Source organism: Meleagris gallopavo, chromosome 2, assembly GCF_000146605.3.
Source record: "Meleagris gallopavo isolate NT-WF06-2002-E0010 breed Aviagen turkey brand Nicholas breeding stock chromosome 2, Turkey_5.1, whole genome shotgun sequence".
Taxonomy (NCBI): Eukaryota; Metazoa; Chordata; class Aves; order Galliformes; family Phasianidae; genus Meleagris; species Meleagris gallopavo.
The window spans coordinates 102,919,008-102,940,915 of record NC_015012.2 but is presented as its reverse complement, the minus strand read 5'-3'; the positions used below and the strand labels follow the sequence as shown (position 1 = coordinate 102,940,915).

The 21,908-nt window shown below is 37.3% G+C and overlaps 1 protein-coding gene across 3 annotated transcripts in view; it reads left to right on the top strand.

Moving 5' to 3' along the window:
* The window catches only part of ATAD2B (ATPase family AAA domain containing 2B), a 71,881-nt gene that overhangs the window by 31,173 nt on the left and 18,800 nt on the right, over positions 1-21,908 (top strand). For 2 of the 3 annotated variants that reach the window (XM_010707986.3, XM_010707984.3), the window contains exons 16-24: positions 4,064-4,375; positions 7,514-7,646; positions 9,464-9,650; positions 10,281-10,466; positions 11,312-11,447; positions 11,773-11,969; positions 14,400-14,559; positions 18,426-18,548; positions 21,558-21,695. In XM_010707986.3, the coding sequence (XP_010706288.1) occupies positions 4,064-4,375; positions 7,514-7,646; positions 9,464-9,650; positions 10,281-10,466; positions 11,312-11,447; positions 11,773-11,969; positions 14,400-14,559; positions 18,426-18,548; positions 21,558-21,695 (1,572 nt within the window). The remainder of the gene's footprint in view (positions 1-4,063; positions 4,376-7,513; positions 7,647-9,463; positions 9,651-10,280; positions 10,467-11,311; positions 11,448-11,772; positions 11,970-14,399; positions 14,560-18,425; positions 18,549-21,557; positions 21,696-21,908) is intronic. The other variant, XM_010707985.3, reaches the window with a different exon arrangement.

Here is a 21,908-nt window from a genome sequence, read left to right as displayed (position 1 = left end):
TTTTTCCGTTTTAAAACCTCCCCTTGCGTCCCTGAAAGCTTCCTACACCCAACAGGCTTTTTGCACAGCATGGTTTATACCTCTCTCCAATTCAGCAAGCTTGACAGCACTTAACTTACAAGCACGTGGATCCTAATGAAGAAACCTGCTGAAATACTATCAAAGCAAATGACTTTGGGAAGCAGATGTATGTGTGACTCAAAACTTTGTAAGATCAGGGGTACAATATTAATGATATTACAAGGGGAAGATTCCAGGACTTAGACACACACACAAAAGTTATTTCTGAGGGCTGATTTTTGTCCCAGGTGTTTTGGATGCCTTTTAGGAGATTTTTGTGTATGTGAGAATTAAAGAACACACTTCATTGAATTGCCACGTAAATGCAGTGAGTGTGTGACAAGTGAAGCTGCTCGGGGAGAACATGGAATTACTCTGAAGACCACACAATGATGTCTTTCTACTACTGTCAAAAAGCACAAGTACTTAGTACCATTTTTGCCATGTAAGTGTGTACTGGAGATGGGTCACAGCAATCCTGAACTTTATAATCGTTGCTTTTCTCTTGTGCTTGCTTTATTGTTCTGAACTATAACTTTCTGTAGGTGGAGAGGCTGTTAGCTCAGTCTTGTAGGAAACAAAAAATACTGGATACATGAAGTGTGAATGCCTTCATCTTGCAGATGAATTTTTTTACAGTGTAAAGAGTGTTATTGAAATGATGTTAAGTAGAATTGTGAAGAGGTAAGCCATCGTACTTGAGGTGCTTGTTAAGCTTATTTTTGAAGGAACATTTTGTGACAAAATAGTATTTTATTAGATCTTCTTCCTGTCCTAATGTAATGTGGGAGAAGGAAGCTATGGAAGTTATTAATTTTAGCACTTCATACTTTTCACAGATGTGTGAAAAACACCAATGTGTAGAAAACATTGTTTTTCACTTCTCTCACAGTACTGAACTTTGACCAACTTACTTTTTTCCATTGGAGGAGTTGTGTACTGCAGAAACTGGAAGAATCATAAAATTGTTTGAGTTGGAAGGGATCTTTAAAGGCCATCTAGTCAAACTCCTGGCACCAAACAGGGACACCTACACTAGATGAGCTGCTCAGAGCCCTGTCCAGCCTTACCTTGGGTGTCTCCAGGGACGGGTCTTACACCTCTGGCCAACCAGTTTCAGTGCCTCACTACCCTTTATTGTAAAAAGCAGTGATTGAGATCATTAAGTTAGATGTTCGGCTTAGCTCAGGAGCAGTTTGTTGTGGATTTTGGGGGTGGATATTGGGTAGAGGATACTTTAAAGAGGACATAGTACCTGCAGTATCTGCAGGATAGGAACAGTAAAATATGACTTGTAAGATTTCAGTGATCAAAATGCATTCTTTGGAAATCTGTTTTCTGAAAGCTGGACTTCAAAACTAGTTAGCACAGTGTGGTGGTGATAAGCAGAGCAAAATGGGCTTCCTTGAGAAGATTACTTAGTTTTTTGATGTGTTGTGCCAGTGTATTTTGCCTGCCAAAGTGAACATCCTTAGTGAATTCTTCAAAATGGAAATAAATGCACCGAGCCTTGATTCAATAGTGTCAATTTAGACAGAAATAAATTCAGATTATTTCATCTAGGTATGACTCATTTTATTTATTATTCCCTTTGACAGCATTTGACTCGTGTTTTTTCACATCTTAATCAGTGTGCATTTACTTCTTAGAAACAAAAAACCCTTCAATGTTTCACAAGATATGGGTTTTTTTTGCAATTTTCCTGTCGCTGAAATGGATGTATAGTGTACACAAGAGAATCTCTTAGAAAGAGACACCAATTATTACTCTTCAAATGTAATTGCTCCTGAGAAATGAAAAATAGAAATGGAGACTAATTGTGTATCTGATCACCTGAGAATGTAATTTTAGAAGTAGGCTACAGGCTATTATTTCCTAATTTTGCAGTTCCTTGGAGATGTGCAAGCGGTGATTAAAAAGACTGTTAGAAAGTGGTATTACAGCATTTATTAATAGAAAAATTGAAAAGGACCGAGCTCCTGAGCTGCTGAATCTTCTGTGATGAAGATGCTGAACTAGTTTTTAAGGCCACTGGAGTTCTATATATCTCTTGTACATCTTTGATTTAAGCTTTGCTTTAGTGACCCTGGACGTGTTAAATTCAGAAAGCTTGTTGCATGAAAAATAGACTAATTTAAATGGGAAAATGCTACCTCATGTTGAAAGAAAAAAGCAAAACTTGGATAAAAAACCTGTTTCTGGTTTTTTAGATGGACTTGTAGGTACTGTTTAATAAGTACATGTGTTTGACAAAGTGTGCCTGCATGGTTTTGATTTTGTGATGGGGGTTGGTATAAATAAATAAACAGCCTTAGCACTGAAAATGATTACCTGCTGAGGAATATACATGGACGTATTTGAGCATATTTCAAATGTAACATGTATGTATTTCATTTTAAGGTAAGTTGTGAATGTGAATTGCTGGTTGCTGCTTAGAAAACAATCTGTGTGTTCATGAAGTTTACATAGTTAGTGACTAACTTTTCTGTGAACACAGCTTAGATGCCGTATAACAAGTCTGATGTTCATGGCATTCTTTCTTTGGTAGCTGGTTTTTCTGTTTCTTGAATTGTGTTCGAGAATTTCAGGTGGAATTTTAAGTCTCAGCCAGTGTAAGTTGTCTTTGTAGCTGGAAAGTTGTATCTTGTATTATAAAACTGAAAGATAAGGGTGGAAAATTGTCTTTCCCCCTCATCTTATTGCTTCTTTATTCTTATTTATTTCTTTATTTTTTCAACACTGTGTATAGAATCAACTTTGTTCCTTTTGCTGTATTGATTTTTTGTGAAACTATGCATTTCCATAGCGCTGCAAGAACATTAGAGGATGGAGAGAAGCAAGGCAGCAGGTTTCAGCTTTGGGACTTGGTACTGCCAAAAAACTGATACAAAAATAGAGTAGAAAAAGTATGAATGGGAGGAGGTGGGGGAGAGGGAAGCAAAACAGCCACAAGAATTTACATAGAGAGTTGATGAATGAATTTCTGTAAACATTTGGTTGCAAAACTGTGGACTTAGGTGACAGTGCCTCTGTACTATCTGTACTGTCCTACCTTTTCCTGTAGAGACTGTGCCCCACTGGAATAATATTTAAAGTTCTTTGAAAGATGGAGCTATTGTGCTACCAAATACGGCAGCGTATTGATGTCTCTTGCTGAGAGATATGAGAAAATTTGTAATTTAACTCTGTAATTTGTAATGTAGCTCTGGGGAGAAACCCCAAGCCACTGGAACTGCAGAAAACACAGAGGTATTAAATCCCTAAGTATTTCATAATTATCAGATCTGTGGTTCTTAATAATGACAATTAAGCAATTATGCAAAGCCACCTGTAGATACTTAGAAGCTGGGCTGAATGAAAATTGTGATGCTTTTTAGTAGCTTTCCTACTCTTTTATTGGTAACATTACAAAACTATAAGAAATCTGAAACGTTTTCCTCAATGGTAAAAGTTCACATTTTTCTAAGAATCTACAGAATGCCCTTTTAACCAGAGATTCCTTCTCTTCTTTATTCATTAACCTCTTTTCTTGATGTAATAGTTAGATGCTCATCCAATATAACAAAATGACTTTGCTTTTAATAAATATATTCATGTAGAGATGTTAAGCAAACTAAAACAGCAACAAACAGAAAAACTGAAACCCCAGGGTAGCCAGTTACAAATGGCAACTATACTCAAGACAGCATTCAGAAAAAAAGAGTGATGACAGACTGAAAACCATGAGCTGAAGATAAATGCTGTGTAGTGAAAACAGAGGTCATTTGAACCATCATGTAGGATTCATTTCTGTCTGTATTTCAGTGTAACTGTACATAATTTCTTGATATACAGCACTCACTGGTTTATAGCCTGGCATGTTTTGGCAGATGCTTTGTGGACCTCGACAATGAAGTACTACCAGTTGTTTTTAGCTGTAGGCATGCTTGAAATGTATGCAGCACAACAGTGCTATTTCATGCAAGGTTGTTTTGTTCTTCTTTCTTTTCTTTTTGTACACCAGGGTACTGCGGGGCCGACATAAAAGCACTTTGCACTGAGGCTGCCTTGATTGCCCTGAGACGACGCTACCCCCAGATTTATGTGAGCAGTCAGAAGCTACAGCTTGATGTTTCATCAGTAGTTCTCAGTGCACAGGATTTTTATCATGCAATGCAGAACATTGTGCCTGCTTCCCAACGTGCCGTGACATCTTCAGGACATGCATTATCTCCTGTGATCAGACCACTGTTGGAACGTACCTTTGCTGACCTTCTTGAGGTTTTACACAAAGTGTTTCCTCACGCTGAGTTCAGCCAGAGTGACAAAAGTGAAGGTATGTGGGTTGTCAGTTGACTTTCTTGGACTGCTAGCCTACAACCTGATGCGTGTTTGGTTTAGTGTTGTGTTCAAATGTGAATGCAGTTTGCTTGTCTGTTGCCTAATTTTTTTTTTGCAGATTTTAAGTTGCTGTGGCATTTAATGAACCTATGTGTAATGAACCTATGTAGACCAATATGCTGTAGGTTTCAGTGCTATCTGGAAAAACAAAACAAAACAAAAAACCCCACACCCCTAAGTGTATTACAGCTTAAATGAGAAATAATAGAACATAATCAGATGGTACAAAAACAAACAACAACTAAATAGCGTGTTAGGACCTGGAATTGGTGCTCCTGCCTGAGTATCAATTACCTGACCTCAGTGGTTTGCTTGTTAGTGGGATAGAAGCAGGCTGCAAAGGAGTTCTATGGGGAGCTCAGAGCTCAGAAGTTGAGAGTGTAGGTTAGACAAGACCCCTGGGCCTATGGGGTGGTCATTTTCTGGATAATGAGGAAGTCCTGATAATTTCCTCACCTTGAAGTTCCTGATACACTTCTGATCCTGGAGATGTTTCTGCTGGGTTAGCAAGTTGAGAACTATTAGCTGTTGTGTCGTTAGCTTTTTTGCCAAATTAGTGAGTGAAGTCCAGTGTGCTAAGGGGTCAGAAGTGTGTCAGAACTCTCCTGCAATGGGTACAGTATGAGTGTGTTAGTGAGGCAGAGAGTAAAAAGGAACGTGACTGACTGTTCTGACTGGCAGTGATTCGATAGGTTCTGCGTTTTGTGTTCTTGGAGACATGCTTTAATAGTTAGCCCTGTCATTTCTTAAGTTAAATGTTGAAATTACTCTGGTTTTTGATGTCTTTGTATTCTGACATAATATTTTTTACTGTTTCATATTTGGAAACGCCCTCATCCCCTTGGCTTTATAAACACTACTTGTGGTTGTGTGTAATTAACTTGAAAATAGTCTAGTCATAAAGTAGATCTGTGACAGCTATGACTGCTTCTTCTTTCCTATTCCAGAACATGCTTTCAGACTGCATAGACTCCCAGGCAGCTCAGGCTGATCATTGTGCTGGCTGCAGCAGTTCCACCAGACCAGCTGTGCGTCTTTGCTCTGCCCCTTGAATTTCATGTGCACATCAGGCCCTTTGTTGAATCGTTTCATTGGCAAACTCGTTTAAAAACATGTTTTTGTTGGATTACTTCTCTGCTGATTGGAATAGCTGAAGATTTCAAGAGTGGAGATGGCCTGAGGTGGAGTCAGGGAGTGGTGGAGCTGGGGGAAGTGAAACTAGCTTGCAGCTGTGGTTAGATCACATTAGGTTCTCTTGAAACCAGAATGGTGTAAGAAATTTGTCTCCCTTCATACTTCTCACCTTTTGGTAATGCTCAGTTTGGATACTATTGTTACTAAAGAATTTAATTGAAAAGCCCTCTCTTTGTTACAAAGTTCTAGTTGAGAATATTTAGTGCATGAGCATAGGAGATACCCAGTGGGTATACATTTGGTATAGCAAAAATCCTGCATCTTGAGTTCTGCAGTGCTCCAAGAGTTAGGAGGTCTGTATTCAATTGGTTTGAAGTGAGGGACATGGTTTAGTGAGTACTATTGGTGATAGGTGGATGGTTGGACTGGATGATTTTGCAGGTCTTTTCCAACCTTGGTGTTTCTGTGATTCTGTGAAGGGCTTCTGTCTTTGCCCTGAATTTGATATCCAGCAACTTTTCCTAATACTTGTGGATATGGGCTTGTTCTTGGCATCAGACTGAGATCTGTAGGCCTTCATTATCTTCACTTTATGAGGCATGCTTGTAAAAAATGTGACTGCATTGCTGTTTGCCGAGAGACTTGTCATATCCTCATCAAATACTTTTGTTTTCTCAACACTTTTTCCTGGGACTGTATGTGTGGATGGATAGCTGTTAGGTGGCATCTCTGTCCTACACTGGCAGTGCTGCCATTATTGGTTCAGGGTAGTAGTACATGTGCTATGGTGGGTCATATATTTGAGAATAACTCTCATATCTCTTTATTTCGTGTCTTTTTTTCACACCACTCCATTTTTCTAATGGCTGTGGCCAACTTGGAGTGTTGGTCTCTGGTGATTACCCTGCAACAGCAGCGTGCAGCTGTGGCTGAGCTGCTCTCAAGCTTGGCCTATCCATTACAGAGTATTTTGTTGACCTCTGCAATTCTCTTGCTGACCATATTCACCCTGTTCATGCAAACTGATTTTGCTGAGGGATTGAGGATGGTTTTTGAAGTTAACATGAAATAAATTCCTTTCCAAGGAGCAAATAAAGATCTCATAGCAGTTGATTTTCCATTATCTAATGGCAGTGGTCTATTCTTTATCCCGTTGTAGCCATGGTAGTTAATTTAGCAGAACCTAATTTTCAAATGGGTCTTCTGTCAACTGGTTGTTTTGGTTTACTGCCATGCTTACATTTTTTGCAGTTTTTTTTGTCCCCAGAGGCTGTCTTTAGAATGTAATCAGTCTTTTAGCTTTCCGTTTCTGAAGGGCTATGTAGAAATTACCTCATCATGTTGATGCATTAGAAAAAGAATTAAAATAGATTGAAGTATAGAATATGAACTCAGGATTAGCTGCACTGATTGTAGTAGTTTCATTTGTGATGGGTTTTTTTTTGTTGTTGTTTGTTTGTTTTGGCAGATTGTCAGATTGTGGGAAACAATTCCGTGTAAACACACATTGTCCACGTGATCGTGCAGAGAATAATTGTGGAAGAAGTGTACCTGTAAATATTGGGTCACTTGTATTAAAGAAATAAATACAAAATTTTTTATAATCTGTGGAATTAAAAATTTCATAAGTTCATCCTTGAAAAATCTCTGACAGTAAAATAAAATTAAATGAAGCAATTCACAGCGAGTTAAACATTTTTTTGTGAGATTGTTCTGCTTGATGCCTTGAAGAGTAAATTTGTAATTATTAGACTTCTACAGTATTTAATTTGCTTTCTTTTTGAAAGTATTCATTATTCTGTGTTCTTACATTTTGACAGTTATAATATTTTTTTCCTACTCTTGAAAATAAGTGTTGTAATTGAAGAAAATTGTAATGCCTTTTCTTGTTTGTTGTGAGTATAAGTGATGAGACTAATTAACGTATTTCTTGGAACAGATGTACCAAGTCTAATATTAGATGATAGTGAAGATGAGAATGCTTCATCAATTTTTGAGACGAGCTGTCCCTCAGGATCACCAAAGAAACAGTCATCAGCTGCTATACATAAACCCTACCTTCATTTTACAATGTGAGTGTTTCTCTAACTGTCTCTAACCAGATGGATGAAACTATGGCACACTTAGATCAGCAGAGGTAATAAAGGTGTGGTGGCAATGCTGTTCTGTGTGAGAAAAATATAACTGCGTGGATAAGAGGTTTTAGATTGAAATGGTCTTAGGTAAGGCCACATCCTGAACACAGCAATCAGAAACAGCTAGGAACAGATGGATTTGTCTTAGAAAGGATCTTAACAGCAATTCTCAATTGTAACAAGCAGTATTGATTTGAAAAACCACACATTGGAAAGAGAGATATTGAGAAATATTTCCCTAGGCTGGAGCCGTGGGGTGACCTGAGAGCAGCCTTTCAGTACCTAAAGAGGAGCTGCAGAAAAGAAAGGGACAGGCTTTTTTAGCAGGGTCTGTGGTAACAGAACGAGGGGAAATGGTTTCAAGCTCAGGAAAGGTAGATTTAGGTTAGATATGAGGAAAAAATCTCTTACAGTGAAGGAGTGAGGCACTGCAACAGGTTGCCCAGTGATGTGGTTGATATCCCATCCCTGGAGACTTTCAAGGCCAGGCTGTGTCAGGTTCTGGGCAACCTGATCTAGCTGTGGTGTCCCTGTTCATTGCAGGGCAGTTGGACTAGATGACCCTTAAAGGTCCCTTCCAACTCTTAAGGAATCTGATTCTGTGATTTTTGGAGGGTTAAATTTAGAGGTTCACTTCGTAGGAAACTACGATGACAGTAGAGATCTGCTTTGTCGTGGTCTGAAGCGCTGTTGAGCTTCAGTGTATGCAATTGTTTGGTTGAATGATAAAAATGTTTTGAGTTTTTTAACATGTTTTTTCCTTGTTTTTCTTGAAAAGTTTTTGGGAAATGGGAATTTGGAAAGATTGTGTGAAATGTGGCTTAATCCTTCCTGTTTAATTTGAATTGCCTACAGTAATTAACTGTAAAGTAACATTTATTTGGTTTTTAGTTAGAACTGTTTTAGCCTATGTTCTATAGGTTCTCTGGGGAGTTTGCTTAATAAAGAAAATGAGGTTAGGAGAACTGCTCAGTAGTAGTACTGTTCAGTAGAGCCATCTTGTGGAAAAATGCTAAATTTTTTTTGCTAAAAACTGATGCGAGGGCAGCATTTATGGAAATCTGTGCTTAAAAATAAGGATATAATTTAAATTCTCTGAGAAGCGTGTGGTCAAGTATTTTAATACTAAATTTAATTTAATACCAAATTTCTTACATGAATTCCTTCCTAGGATGTCTTCTATGTAGCAAGAATGAAAATAAGGTTTATCTTTGCAGTCTTTCTGCTCTCATAAAATAAACTTAGTAAAATAGTAGAATATGAACGTTGATTTTTGTTAAATCCTATTTCCTAAATTACAACAAATTACATTCTTCTTGGAAATCATAGGTATTATTTTTTAGAGGATGAGTTCATTAACTTGAAATTTCTGAGGTTACTGTAGAGATGCATGAACTTGATGTGACCAAAAAGATATCTTGACTGAAAGTCCATTTATGTAAAAGTATGTTCATATGATGTTTAAGTTTAACGTGCACATTTTTGCAGATGAGTTTGAATAAAATTGTTGTGAAATTCAAGCAGTAGACAAAGCTTGAGTTACTTAGAGCTGAGTTAGTGCTGAAGTATTTTATAGTATGTTGAATCTTTTTAGGCAGTTGTAGGAAGTTGTCCATTACTTGATCTTTTGGATTCTTAGCAAACAAAAGACCCAAAACAAATACCCAGGCTTAGTAAAATGAAGCAGTGATGGAGGTTATATGTATGTCCATTGGTAACAGTGGCATGTTAATTCGAACTATTGTCTGTTACAGGTCAGCTTATCACCAGCCAACCTCTTACAGACCGAGATTACTGCTAACTGGAGAGAGGGGTTCGGGTCAGACTTCACACCTTGCTCCAGCACTATTGCACACTCTTGAAAAGTTCTCTGTACACAGGCTAGATCTGCCAGCACTTTATTCAGTCAGTGCCAAAACACCTGAAGAATCGTGTGCACAGGTGACATTTGAAATTCTCTTGCAATAAGTAACTGATGTAATTCTGGAACAGATCTGTAGCATCTAAATAATGGGAGCTGAGTGGTGTGTTAAGTAAAAGGCAGGTTTTCATAGGCTCTTTGTATTTTGATATTTTAAATGTAGGTCTCTCTAGATGGATATTCAGATCTCTGTTGACTAATAAGAGTAATCATGTTTTTAACATGACTGCTCATGAATAAACCTTATCTCAAATAAACTGAATCTGGGTTTTTGGTTAGTTTATGTGCAAATTGTTGTGTTATGGATTTATGCTCAATTACTTACTGTAAATGCTTAAGTGTGTGATGAATTTTATGGTGTGTAAGGATAGCAAGCCAGTTCAATTTTCATATTGATAGTTCAATCTTGACAAGTTTTTAAAACATACATGGCAAGCAGTATTTTTGTAGGCCCTACCACACTGATGTAAAATAACTGAATGATACAGCTAACAGCTGCAAACAGCTTTAATTATTAGATAATGTTAATTTACTGGAGGATTTGCATACCAAGTACTACCAACACAAGTCATTTCCTAGTCTGCGAGAGTTTTGCTTCTCATGGGGGATAACAACGATTTTAGTTAAATATCATTGTTACTTTTAATTAGATCTTTCGTGAAGCTCGAAGAACAGTACCAAGTATTGTTTACATGCCTCAGATTGGTGATTGGTGGGAAGCTGTCAGTGAAACTGTGAGAGCTACTTTTCTAACTTTGCTGCAAGATATACCATCTTTCTCCCCTATATTTCTACTGTCTACCTCTGAGTCCATGTATAGTGAATTGCCTGAAGAGGTAAGTTTATTGTGGGAGGGCAGTATTATTATGGATGTGTGTGCTATTCAACATGTTCTCATCACATGAAAGCATTGTTTTGCATGTTTTTCAAACTTTATAATAAAATTTGTAATTTTTGTAATGAGGGAGGTACTTCTATATTACTGATAATCAGAATCTCCACACTATTTTGCTGAGGAGGCCAAGTTCTTGAACTATACTTGCTGTTTAGAAATGACGTACTTCCTTTAAAGGGTTGATGGATTCAACCCATCTTGAGCTCTTTCTCTAGTCGCTGTTGAAGGCAGTGATGGAATTCCAGGAGCATGTATGGGGTAGAGTTGATTTTCTTCATAGTGGCTGGTATAATGTTGTGTTTTGCATTTAGGAGAGAAAGAGTGTTGAAAACTCTCCAACGTTTCAGCTAGCGAGCAGGATGAGGGTGCAGAAGGAGCTGGGAGAGAGCAGGATCTCTATAACTGATCCAAACTGGACAAAGGGATGTTGTTCTATGCACACTGCTGGCACATGTCCAGCTTTTCATCCACTGGGACCTCCAGGTCTTTCTCCACGGGGTCTTTTTCCTCCTGTTTGTAGATGTAACTGGGATTGCCCCAATGCAGGTGCAACACCTTGCACTTGGCCTTGTTGAACCTCATTGGGTTCATGTGGGCCCACATCTTAAGCCTGTCCAGGTCCCTCTGGATGGCATCCCTTCCTTCTGTGTACACAGATTTGAGTTGAGTTTCCTATCTAATGTGGTTAATTGTGGAAAAGTTTGCGATGAGCATTTTTGTATGGTTGCTAATTATGTCCTTTTGAGTGGAGGCTCAATTTTCACATAGCATTATTTTCTTTTGTAGGTGAAATGTATTTTCAGAATCCAATATGAAGAGGTTTTTTATATTCAGAAACCAAGTGAAGAAGACAGATTGCGATTTTTCAGAGGATTAATTCTTGATGAGGCTGCAATGCCCCCACCAAGAAGGAAACAGGCTGGTAAACTAAATTACAGTAAAGCCAATAATAACGTGATCTCAGTGTTTTGTTTTCTCTTATTTTTCTTTTCAAAAGGCATGAGTAACTGAGAGTTACTGTAGGTAATATGTGGCAGTGTTTCTGTACCCAGAAAAAGTTTATTTGGAGGAGGATTGGAGGAATCGCAATTATTGGTTTCAGAAAATGGGGGGGCTGTGGGACTCAGGGCTTACTGATGGTTGCGTTGGTGAGACCCATTAAATACATAACGAATTTGGAGAGGCATAATCATAAAATACGCTGTTGTTAATACTCCTGTTGTCTGACTTCTTGTTTTTTTCCCTAGCTCTTCGTGCTATGGAAGTTCTTCCTCTTGCACTGCCGTCTCCTGCCCGTGAGCTGTCAGAAGCAGAAAAACAACGAATGGAGGACCAGGAAGAGAACACGTTGAGAGAGCTGCGGTTGTTTCTCAGGGATGTAACCAAGAGGCTGGCTACAGACAAGCGCTTTAACATCTTCAGCAAACCGGTGGATATTGAAGAGGTCTTGTTTCAGTGATGTGCAAACAATGAAGTTGAAGTTATTAGAAAAAGAGTATCAATTGAAAAAGGAAATGGAGAAGTGAATAATTAAAATGAATGTTTTAGCTGTGATCTTTCCTATCTAGGCTGCTAGTTTTAGCTGGCGAGATGCTCACAGCCACAGCAATTGAGATGCAAGGAGCTTGAGAATGTTCTTTGTACCAGTAACCTGTAGGAAACTGTGCTTTCCTGTCAGTTTTCCAACTAAAAGTAGCATTTAAAAATGCCACTCCTATCCCTACCAGTGCTTCTGAAATATTTGGAAGCATAAATACTATTCTTTAATAAAAGCTTTTAGAGCATAATAGTCCTGTAGGCATGATAGTATTGGAAAAGCAATCTGTGTGTTCTGTAATGTAGTGAGCGTTAATAGTATTGTTGAATAATTTCAGCAGTAATGCTTATAGATGCCATTAATTGCAGATGGTAGCACTTTATAAGGCATTTGCTGGATGATTATATAGTGTGCACACCTAACTGATAAGATGGCTCGATCTGCAAATCTATTTTCAGATGCTTGTATAAGAAAAGGACGTGGTTTAGCCTCACTTAAAAATCAAATACTGCAAGTCTGGTAGTTAGGATTGTTTGTCTTTTGTTTCTCAAGAAACATTTCTATTAGAAGATACTACAGACAAATATGAGATGTTTGCAGTACAGCACTGTAGAAAATGAATTTGCATTGTAAATTTCACACATCTAAATGGCATATTTTTATTGTCTCATGCAGTCCTCTTAGTGGGAGCTTTCCTCAGTCTTGTGTAGCTGTTTTAGAAAGACTGAGGAGCTCTTCAATAAGGCAGTTCAGTGTGAGCATGGTCAAAGGAGTGTTTTTATTATGAAACTGTTTAGGAGTTGTAGGGAATCCATCGTACTCATGGTAAAATTCTTTTTCGCCCAGTGAAGTTGCAGTTCATATACACATGAGTAAGCATAGGGAGAAAAAAAAACTCTCACAAAAAAACCAAAACAGAACACCCACAAAACCACAGTCCTGGCTTTGGAGGTGGAAAAATCAAATGAAATCACATTAGCAGGATTTTTTTGCATGGCTTGTAAAGCATGACAGCGCTAGAAATTGTCCCTTTTTGTCCCATGTCATACGTTCAAGCATGGCTCTGTCCCATTGTAGAAGAGCTGTCTGATTTTCTGAGGAAGTGTTAAGCTTGTTCCACTCCTGCTTGCGTTGCAGAGGGAATGCTGCTGTGTGACAAATCAGAGATTTTCCTGACTAATACAACAGCAGTGTTTACAGTTTCCAGTGAAGATTATTTCTGACGTGCTAATGAGAAGAGGAAGCTCATGACTTGGCGTTCCACTCAGTGAACTAATTATCATGTTTCTATAGAGAGAGACATAAGGAGAATTTTTGCCATTTGAATTTTTCAGCATAAATTTCAGTGTGCTTAGGGAATTAGGCTGTGTACTGCTGTCCACTGCACTAAAGCATTCAAGTTATTTTATGTTGTAATAGATTTTTGTATGAATACCTATAGATAGTTCACTTAAAAGATCCTGTTAAGTCTTATGGAGCCATTGCAGCTTGATCTGGATATGTACGTAACTGTTGAGTATTTTGGCAGTTACCATCATATGTGGCTGATTTCAAAAGAAAAAAAGCAATGCTGTTTCTGAGGCTGCCAGTGTTTCTAATTGATTGCAACCTTAATTGCAGTGAAACATGCACATATAGGATTTTTCTGCCTTGAAGTAAATAACAAATTCATATATTTTTTTTTTAATGAACTTTGTTACAGCAGCTGTGCTGATACATTTGACTGTCAAGCTTGAGCCCCTTATGGTACCATTAATTATGTAAAATATTTTTCAGTGTGCCCTAGTGGATGCTAAATTTCCATTTATGAGCTAAGCTTGTAGTAAGCTGTGAACTCTGACACAATACTTTCTCTTTAGACTGCCCTTCTGTGAAGTTACTGTCTTCAGTCAATAAAACCTGACTTTTTTAAAAAATAAAATTGATTGAAGGATCTAATTAATCACATATACTTACAAGTTGGTAATTTGACTGTTCAGTTTAATGAGAAGTTTGCTGAAATCTTGAACAACCGACAGTTTTCTTTGGGTGAAGCTGCTTGTTTTTCCTTTCCAGCTCAAGATAGTGTTAAAACAGTTACAAAAAAAAGTAGAAATAAAAATGCATTTAGATAAAAAGCTGTGCCTCAAAAACACCATCAAATCCATTTTAAAGAAACTGAAGAAACTGGAAGTCCAGTTAAAACTTTGACTTTTAACATAATTTTTCTTTTATTATTGAAACTGTTTAGTTATTGTATTGGAGCTAAGCCTGTGGAATGAATAAGGCTATAAAGATATGAAACTAGCAGTGTTCAAATACAGTCCTTTGTCATTTTTGTATGCTGTTTGATTGCAGGTTTCAGATTACCTTGAAGTTATCAAAGAGCCGATGGACCTGTCAACAGTAATAACCAAAATTGATAAACACAACTACTTAACAGCCAAGGATTTCCTAACAGATATTGATCTGATATGCAGCAATGCATTGGAGTACAATCCAGACAAAGATCCTGGAGGTAAGATCTACTTCATCTTGGCTTACCTAAATTGAAAACTTGGTATTTAGTCACATATTCAGTTACTATTTTAGTCTCTAAATAAGCTGCATGCTTTATAATAATTAAGATAAACAAGCAAATTTCCTAAGTGTCTGTGCTTTTAGTGTTCTAAGACACTTGGAGCACTGGGGGACGTTACAAGAGCTACAGCACTTAGTGTTGTTCTCTAATAAATTAGGTTTTGTAGCTCCTTTTAAAATTCAATAGCTCATTTTCATTGAATTGACTTTGCATATGCAACAAAAGCCAGTGCGACTTGGAGAGCTGCGTAGAGAATACTACACACAATCTGGCAGTGGTCTGCTTTTATTTTCTCATTGGCTTAAAATGTGAAATGCACCCACAGAAATTAAGAACTGTCTGTCTGGGGATAGAAATAAAGTGAGATAGATCATCAGGCAAGGAAGTTGCTGCAGCTGGTTAGGAGAGATTTAGAAGGTTTGGTCTTGACAAACTGTCACGCTGTGCTTTCAATTAAGGCACAATTTGTGGAATGAAATGCATGGGAACCTGTTCATAGTCAAAGGAAAGAGCATATTTTATACTCTTTGCAGGGGCCACCTTATTGTGAATATTGCTAAAAGAAAGCCTTTCACTTGGCAGCTTTCAGAATCATCAAGAAAACATTGAAAATGCAAAAGCAATTCCTTTTAATGTAGTTTTATTTTATATTTGTGATTCCGGAAGTCTGAGTCTGTCTGTAGACCAATGCATTTAAGTGTTTTATGAAATAATTTTACCAGGTTATAGCCTGATTACGTATATTTTTCTACTCAAATTTTTGATGTTATTCTTTTCCATTCTCCTGTAATTCTGAGCTGTAATCTGAATGCTGAGAGCACTAATCCTCTTGGGTGGTTATTTTGAAAAGCATGTTGTAATTCTAAAATTGTTTTGCACAGTTTAGTTCCTGTAGTGTCAGATCCTAGCTTTGCATAGCCAGGGTCATGTGAGAAGAATTGCCTTGCATTTGTGTAGCTGTGAAGCCTCAAGTTGAGTGTTTTTCATGTTTCATGTGCCTTCTGAACGTAGTGCTAGTTCATAGCTTTTGAAAAGAAACCTTTCTTTGATTTATGGATGCTTTTTGTATTACAGCTAAGAAAAAATAGTACACTGGTAGAATTCAGCAAATGGTTCAATGTGTTCTTGATAACACTGCTTAAGGACTCCTAATGTGTAATTACGAGATAATCAAAGCCTTGATGGGCATGTGGGATTCTCTAAGTATCTCTGAAGAGTGCCTGCTCACATAGTGAGGGCTGGGAGAGACACCTCCTGCATGTGACTGACGTGTTTTTGATTTAATGATGGGCTTTGGGAAAAATTGGCATTAATACACACCTTTTGTTCTCCTTTTTTAGGCCTTTTGGATCTGTGAGCTTGGTTGCTCAGTTCTGGGAAATATAGTCTGAAGAGGTTCTTGAAGTTGTAGAGCAGGTCTCTCTACCTCCAAAGAACAGACTTTGGAGGTCAGGTCTTCTAGGAATCGTGACATGAATCTCAAGTTTGGTGTGGCAGAAACTTGAAATAGCAAAGGCAGCTTGGGCAGAATGTAGAGTCAGAATTTTTCATTGAGCTTAACCAAAGAGAAGAGCTTTAGGAAACACGCCTAGGGAGCCAAAATAGGAACATTTTAGTTTTCCTTATGTCAGGATTAAATGAGGAGAAATGGATCTGGCTGTTTCTAGGTTAAGTTTCCGATTGTAGCTTCTCAACTTTGAGAAGGTAATTGAAACATACTTCTGTCCTCTGCATTGTCACAGATTGATTATGTATTGTTCTTCTGGCATATAAGATGTCGTGAATTTTTGTATGAGTACACTGCTGAAACAGTACATCATTTCTATTCTGAGTAGGCATTATATGTGTTCAAATCCATTAACTGATTATTAAGCTATAAATATTCACATTTTTATAGCTGGGCATATATGCTTCCTCTGTCTCATGCATGAATTTGCAAAAGAATCATACTGTACCTGGTTCTGTTCTGTCATTCAGTTTGGAAAGGCAATTGGAGTAAACAGTTCATATACTGAATACAAATGCTCAAAACTGGATTATTTTTGTTCTTTTAAAATTTATTTTTCTATACAGTTGCAGAGAACCTTTCTTTTTCCCTCCATTATTTGACCTTTTTTTCCATTCTTCAGGAATGGGAACAACCTTTGTGTATTAGACAGATTAGTATTTGCATCTTTAAAATGTCTGTGGGAAAGTCTTGCCTACCACAGGATGTGAGAAAAGTATTTCATTCAAATGTTCCCTTCAAAAGATGCAAAATAGCATTTGCCATTTCAGGAAAACGACTGGTTTAGACTTGGGAATCTGTGCCCCTATATTGTTTGGTAGAATACAGTTGGTGGTGTGGTCATCTGTGGTAGTGTGATTCAACTTGTGCTTACATTCATGGTGCTTTTTGGTAGGTTTATATAAAAAAACCTATTGTGTTAAAGTGGAATGGGATTGCAAGTATGACATGTTGACATGACTCTACAAACCTGGTTTTGGTGAGGGCTGTTTCAACAGTAAGCTTCTAATCAATATTAAAAACCCAACTTAAACTCCATGTAGAGCTTTGATCACTATAGAGGCTTTTTCCCCCCCTCCTTTTAGTAGGTTGTTTTGTATTTTATTTCCTGTCTGACCATCAACAAACTGCAGATGTTTATTTGTGATCACAAATCAAGATGCTCCACAAGTATATGTGGGTAAAAAAAATAAATAACTCTGCTTTCCAGTCAATTAAAGCAGTAGTAGATTTCCCCAGAAAGCATACTGAGGGCTTGATTGGGCTGGATATTGGTGTTATTTTTGTCTCAGCTGCCCTCTCATCTGTAAAATTTATTGCTTCTAGATTTATAAACCTTGTTTAATAAATGTTCATTGATACTCTTAATTGTTGTACTTAGTAATTATTAAAACAGATTAAATATGCTAATTATATAATATGTTGTAGACATTAATGTTGGTGTTTGCTGTATAAGTACATCCATCAGCTGGAAAAAGCAATTCAGTGTGGATGAATTGACAAATTAAATATGTTTGTGCTAAAAGTAAATGGTTTTGTAGATTCCACTGAAAAGCAGCATTCTAGATGTCAGTTTTCCACATATGGCTACACTTACTAAGTCAAAATTACTTCTCAAATACTGCAACAGCAATGGAAGAATTTCTTTTGTGGATTTCAAAGATATTTTGGCCAGCTTTTTCCAGAGCAGGTTAAAATGAGAAATAACTACTCATTATCAACAGGAATCTGGTGAAGCATGAGGTGGAATTTTATAGCATTTGTTGAAGAAAAATTAAACAATTAAAAAATAAAAAAGTGAGGAATGTAGTCCAGATCTGCCATACAAATTCAGAGGGTGTCCAGTACCATTTTGCTGACAATAGATGGATGTTACCTCCTTAGTGAGTGAATTTATTCCTGGACAAGTCTCTTGTTACTTGGGGCACTCTAATTGTACTCCATGATTCTGTGTAGAGCTGCCTGGGGGAACTGGCTACACCTTCTGGTTTTCACGAGTTTTGAAGAGCTGCGAGTTGATTTGAGTGTGTTCATCTTTCATCTTTTGCCTTTGTTTAGAAATGCCACTATTGATTAAATTAACAGTTTGTACTTCTGAAAACTACTGTATTTTTAACATTGCTGGGTTGGAATTTTTGAGCACGCTGTGATATTGATCCATGGACATTTTCATGTATTTCTATTTTCCAGTTCCATCTGTATCAGTGTTGTCATATACAGAACAAACTTACATAGAATTGATAAGTCTTTTACTAATTGTGATTAAAATTAATAAGTGTTCTGTCTTGTTTTCTAGATAAAATAATAAGACATAGAGCTTGTACTTTGAAGGATACTGCTCATGCTATTATTGCTGCTGAACTGGATCCAGAATTTAATAAGATGTGTGAAGAAATCAAGGAAGCAAGAAGAAAAAGAGGTATGTTTAGCTTCATTTATCATAACAGAACATAAATAGGATAGAAGACAATTACGAATGTCCACATAAAAAATTAAATTCAAAATGGAAAATGGAGTGCATGTCAGGCTAGGGCAGTACCTGTTAAAGGATGGCTGAGCTTCAAACTTGTCTACTTTTTCCAGCTGTGTGAGTTTGTCTGATAAACTACTGTCCTTCTTTACAAAAGAGGAATGCAGTGCCTATTGCTACAGATATTGCTACAGAAAGCACTGTTGAACACAGTGAACAGGTAGATAGGCACTGGGACTGCTGTACTAATTGAAGGTGTGGTGACAACAGAGCTGTGATCTAGAAATGCAATGTATTAGCAATTAAGATTAGGGAGAACACCATTTAAAACACTGTATTTTCAGTTCAGCCTGGCATGTGTCCAAGTGTACTTTTGGTGATAATATATTGACTTTTTGGATTAGGAAATGTCTGTTAAGTCCACCCTGAGGGGAGAATGAGATTGACGGTCTAATAATACAGAATCAGGAAATACAGCCCCCTCTGTTGGGGCACTGACTTCATTTTTGTTCATGTTAGTGCAGTTGTGTTCAGCTTGTAGTTTATAGACCCCCAAGTCTATGGACAGCTTCTAAAGTTGACCACAGAAGGTAACTGAAAATCCAGATGTGCTGTCAGAACGGCTTCACTTACAGGAGAAATTCTGTACTTCCATGAATTTTTTTTTTCTGAAAATTGAGAAAGGTTGAAAACTTCTAAACTGTAATGTTAGGAAAAAAAGAAAAATCCAGCTTTTTAAATGCCTGCTTGTTCCAGTAATTCTAGCTTTGCCTTCCAAAGTCATTTACTGCTTCAACTCCTGCTTTGGAAAAAAAAAGAACCAACCAAGAGATAAGAAAAACTTGCATTATTAGATTTTTAAATTGACTATGACCACTCTTGTTCCTGAAATACTTTTGTCAGTAGGTTGAAGACCCCTTATTAATAAATTTCCTTGAACTAAGCAAGTGTCTTTAGGTTTTCTCTTCAGCTTTAAATGGATACTGTTCCTCTTATTTTTCCAATTCAGTCGTGTATTTTTGTTTAATTCTGCTCAAGTTTCCAGTGTGCATCTGAAATTGTAATTCACTGTGGTATAAATTTGAACTAATACTTTTCTATACTTTTCTGTTCAAAGGATGTTCACAATTCTGGCCTTAGTATCACACTGAGAGCTACGCTCAGTTAATTATCCACTGCGAATTCCTTGTGATTGCTGAAGGTTATTTCTTCCAAGGTTAAAGTTAGCTGTGTACAAGGGTCTGTTGTTACAGAGAGTAACTAGTGCTTGTAGTTGCTCCTTGCAGGTTTCTCAAGAGTTAACTGGAATCCACTAGCAGCTCAATTTTCATTTAAACCTGAAGAGGTAAAAGTAGTATTGCAGTCACAGATCGAGTTAGAGTAGTGAATGTGACCATCTGAAATCAACTTTGTCCACCTGAAAAAAAAGAACAAGCCCCAAAGTTGGTTAGATCTTGGCCAGTGTTTTCTCAGCTACATTTAGAAAGACTTCATTTTGAGATTTGGAAGGACTCAAACGAGCTGATCTGTGTGAGGCTTCTGTAGATTCTCTGGCAGTTTTGTGAAGTGTTTCTGAGCACATTGGACTTTGGAAGGCAAGTGGCACATCTTGTAGACTTTTTAATCTTTGCCCAGTTGAAAAGCCATTGATTTTTCTGAATGTTGCCATTTATTAGCTCTTAATTGGTTTCCAGGAACTACTGGAGATGAAGACTAAGGCTAAAAAGCTCTATATCCATTTTCTTACAATTATCTTGGCAAGCTGTTTCACAATTTTACATAGCTTTAAAATGCAGGATATTTTCTCCCTCTTTTTTTTTCCCCACAGTTCCAAACAAAAATATCTTTCCTACACTTCTGTCAGATCTGTTGATTTTATTTAGCAGTGTGACTGGTGACAAATCATACAATACTACAGAGTGGCAGAATTAGTGTCTAGAAGTTAAACAAGAATATCTTGTTCTTGTATTACAGAAATTTATCTGTTGTTGGAAGCGTGTAAACCTAAGCTGGTAAATAAAAAATATATACAAGGTTATTTGGATTTGCAGCTTCTTGTTGAAACCAGCAGATAGCAAGGCAGAAATGATGAGTGCTTTGAGTAAATAAATACATTTGATATGTAGTTTAAAATATTTGTAATGATTCCAGGATATTTGTGCTTAAAACGCCAAGTGAGAGTTGCTTTGAGAATCTTTTTATTTTTGGCTTCTGTCAGTCTTAGAGCTTCTTGCCTGCTCTCAGTCACTTCATTGTGGCTTCTCTTGGAGACATGTTATGGCATTTAAGACGACTGTTACAGTGGATGAATAGCTAATTCTTACTCACAAATAGGAAACTTCATATATATATATTTTTCTTGAAAGTGTAACCAAATACGAATTTTAAAAATTTCATTAAAAATCCTGTAAAATAATAGAAACTGTGAGATAAACTTCTATTCCACAGAAAGCACAACAGTCTTCCTGTTAAAAGCAGAGTCGCATTTTTCTCCATCTAAGAGCTCCTGTTGAATCTGCAGTGAATCCATTTTACATAACGTAGATCATGATGACAGTGCAAGTTTCTGTTCATATACTGTCTTTGAGAAGGCATACCATGCTGTTATGAATTGCCACTTGTTTCAAATGGTCTGTTTAAAATTAGGAAAAATTGAAACTGTCAATAAGAATTTGTTTTATGGAGGAAATGTGGATAAGAGCGTGCGGTCTTTGGAGACCTGAGTGTGAGAGAGTCATATTTTCCTGGGCCATCAGAGCTGACAGTTTTAAGAGCATGCAGCCAGTAAGTTATTCTGTTAGTAGAAAACAAATACTCTTGATTATAATCTTTGTTCTGAATGTCCAACTAAATATTAATTGATGTGTTCTTATTGCATGGTATTCCAAGTTTCTTTTAAAATTCAAGTTTTTTGCAGCTTGGTTTATTTAAATAGGTATGGTTATCTTCTGTGTGCAGGCTTATCAGTAACAGCAGAACAAATAAATCCTCATGGTTCCACTGTACGCAAAACAGAAGCTAGAGTTGAAGAAACATTTCGGAACAAACAGAAGCCCACGATGGCGGTGTGGCCCAACTCTGCAACTAAATGTGCATGTGAGTACCTTGGGGTGATGATTGTGCAAAATTACAGGCACCTCCGATGGCAGACATTTCACTTGTTTGTGCTGCTGCTTACTGGGTTATCTCCAGAGGTAATACTAGGCGTGGAGATTTGAGAGATGCTCTCTTTCTGACTGTATGAAATTTCTGCCCGAGAAACTGGAAAGAAGAGGGATTTCTGTTTTTGTAGTAAAGAATAATTGTTCT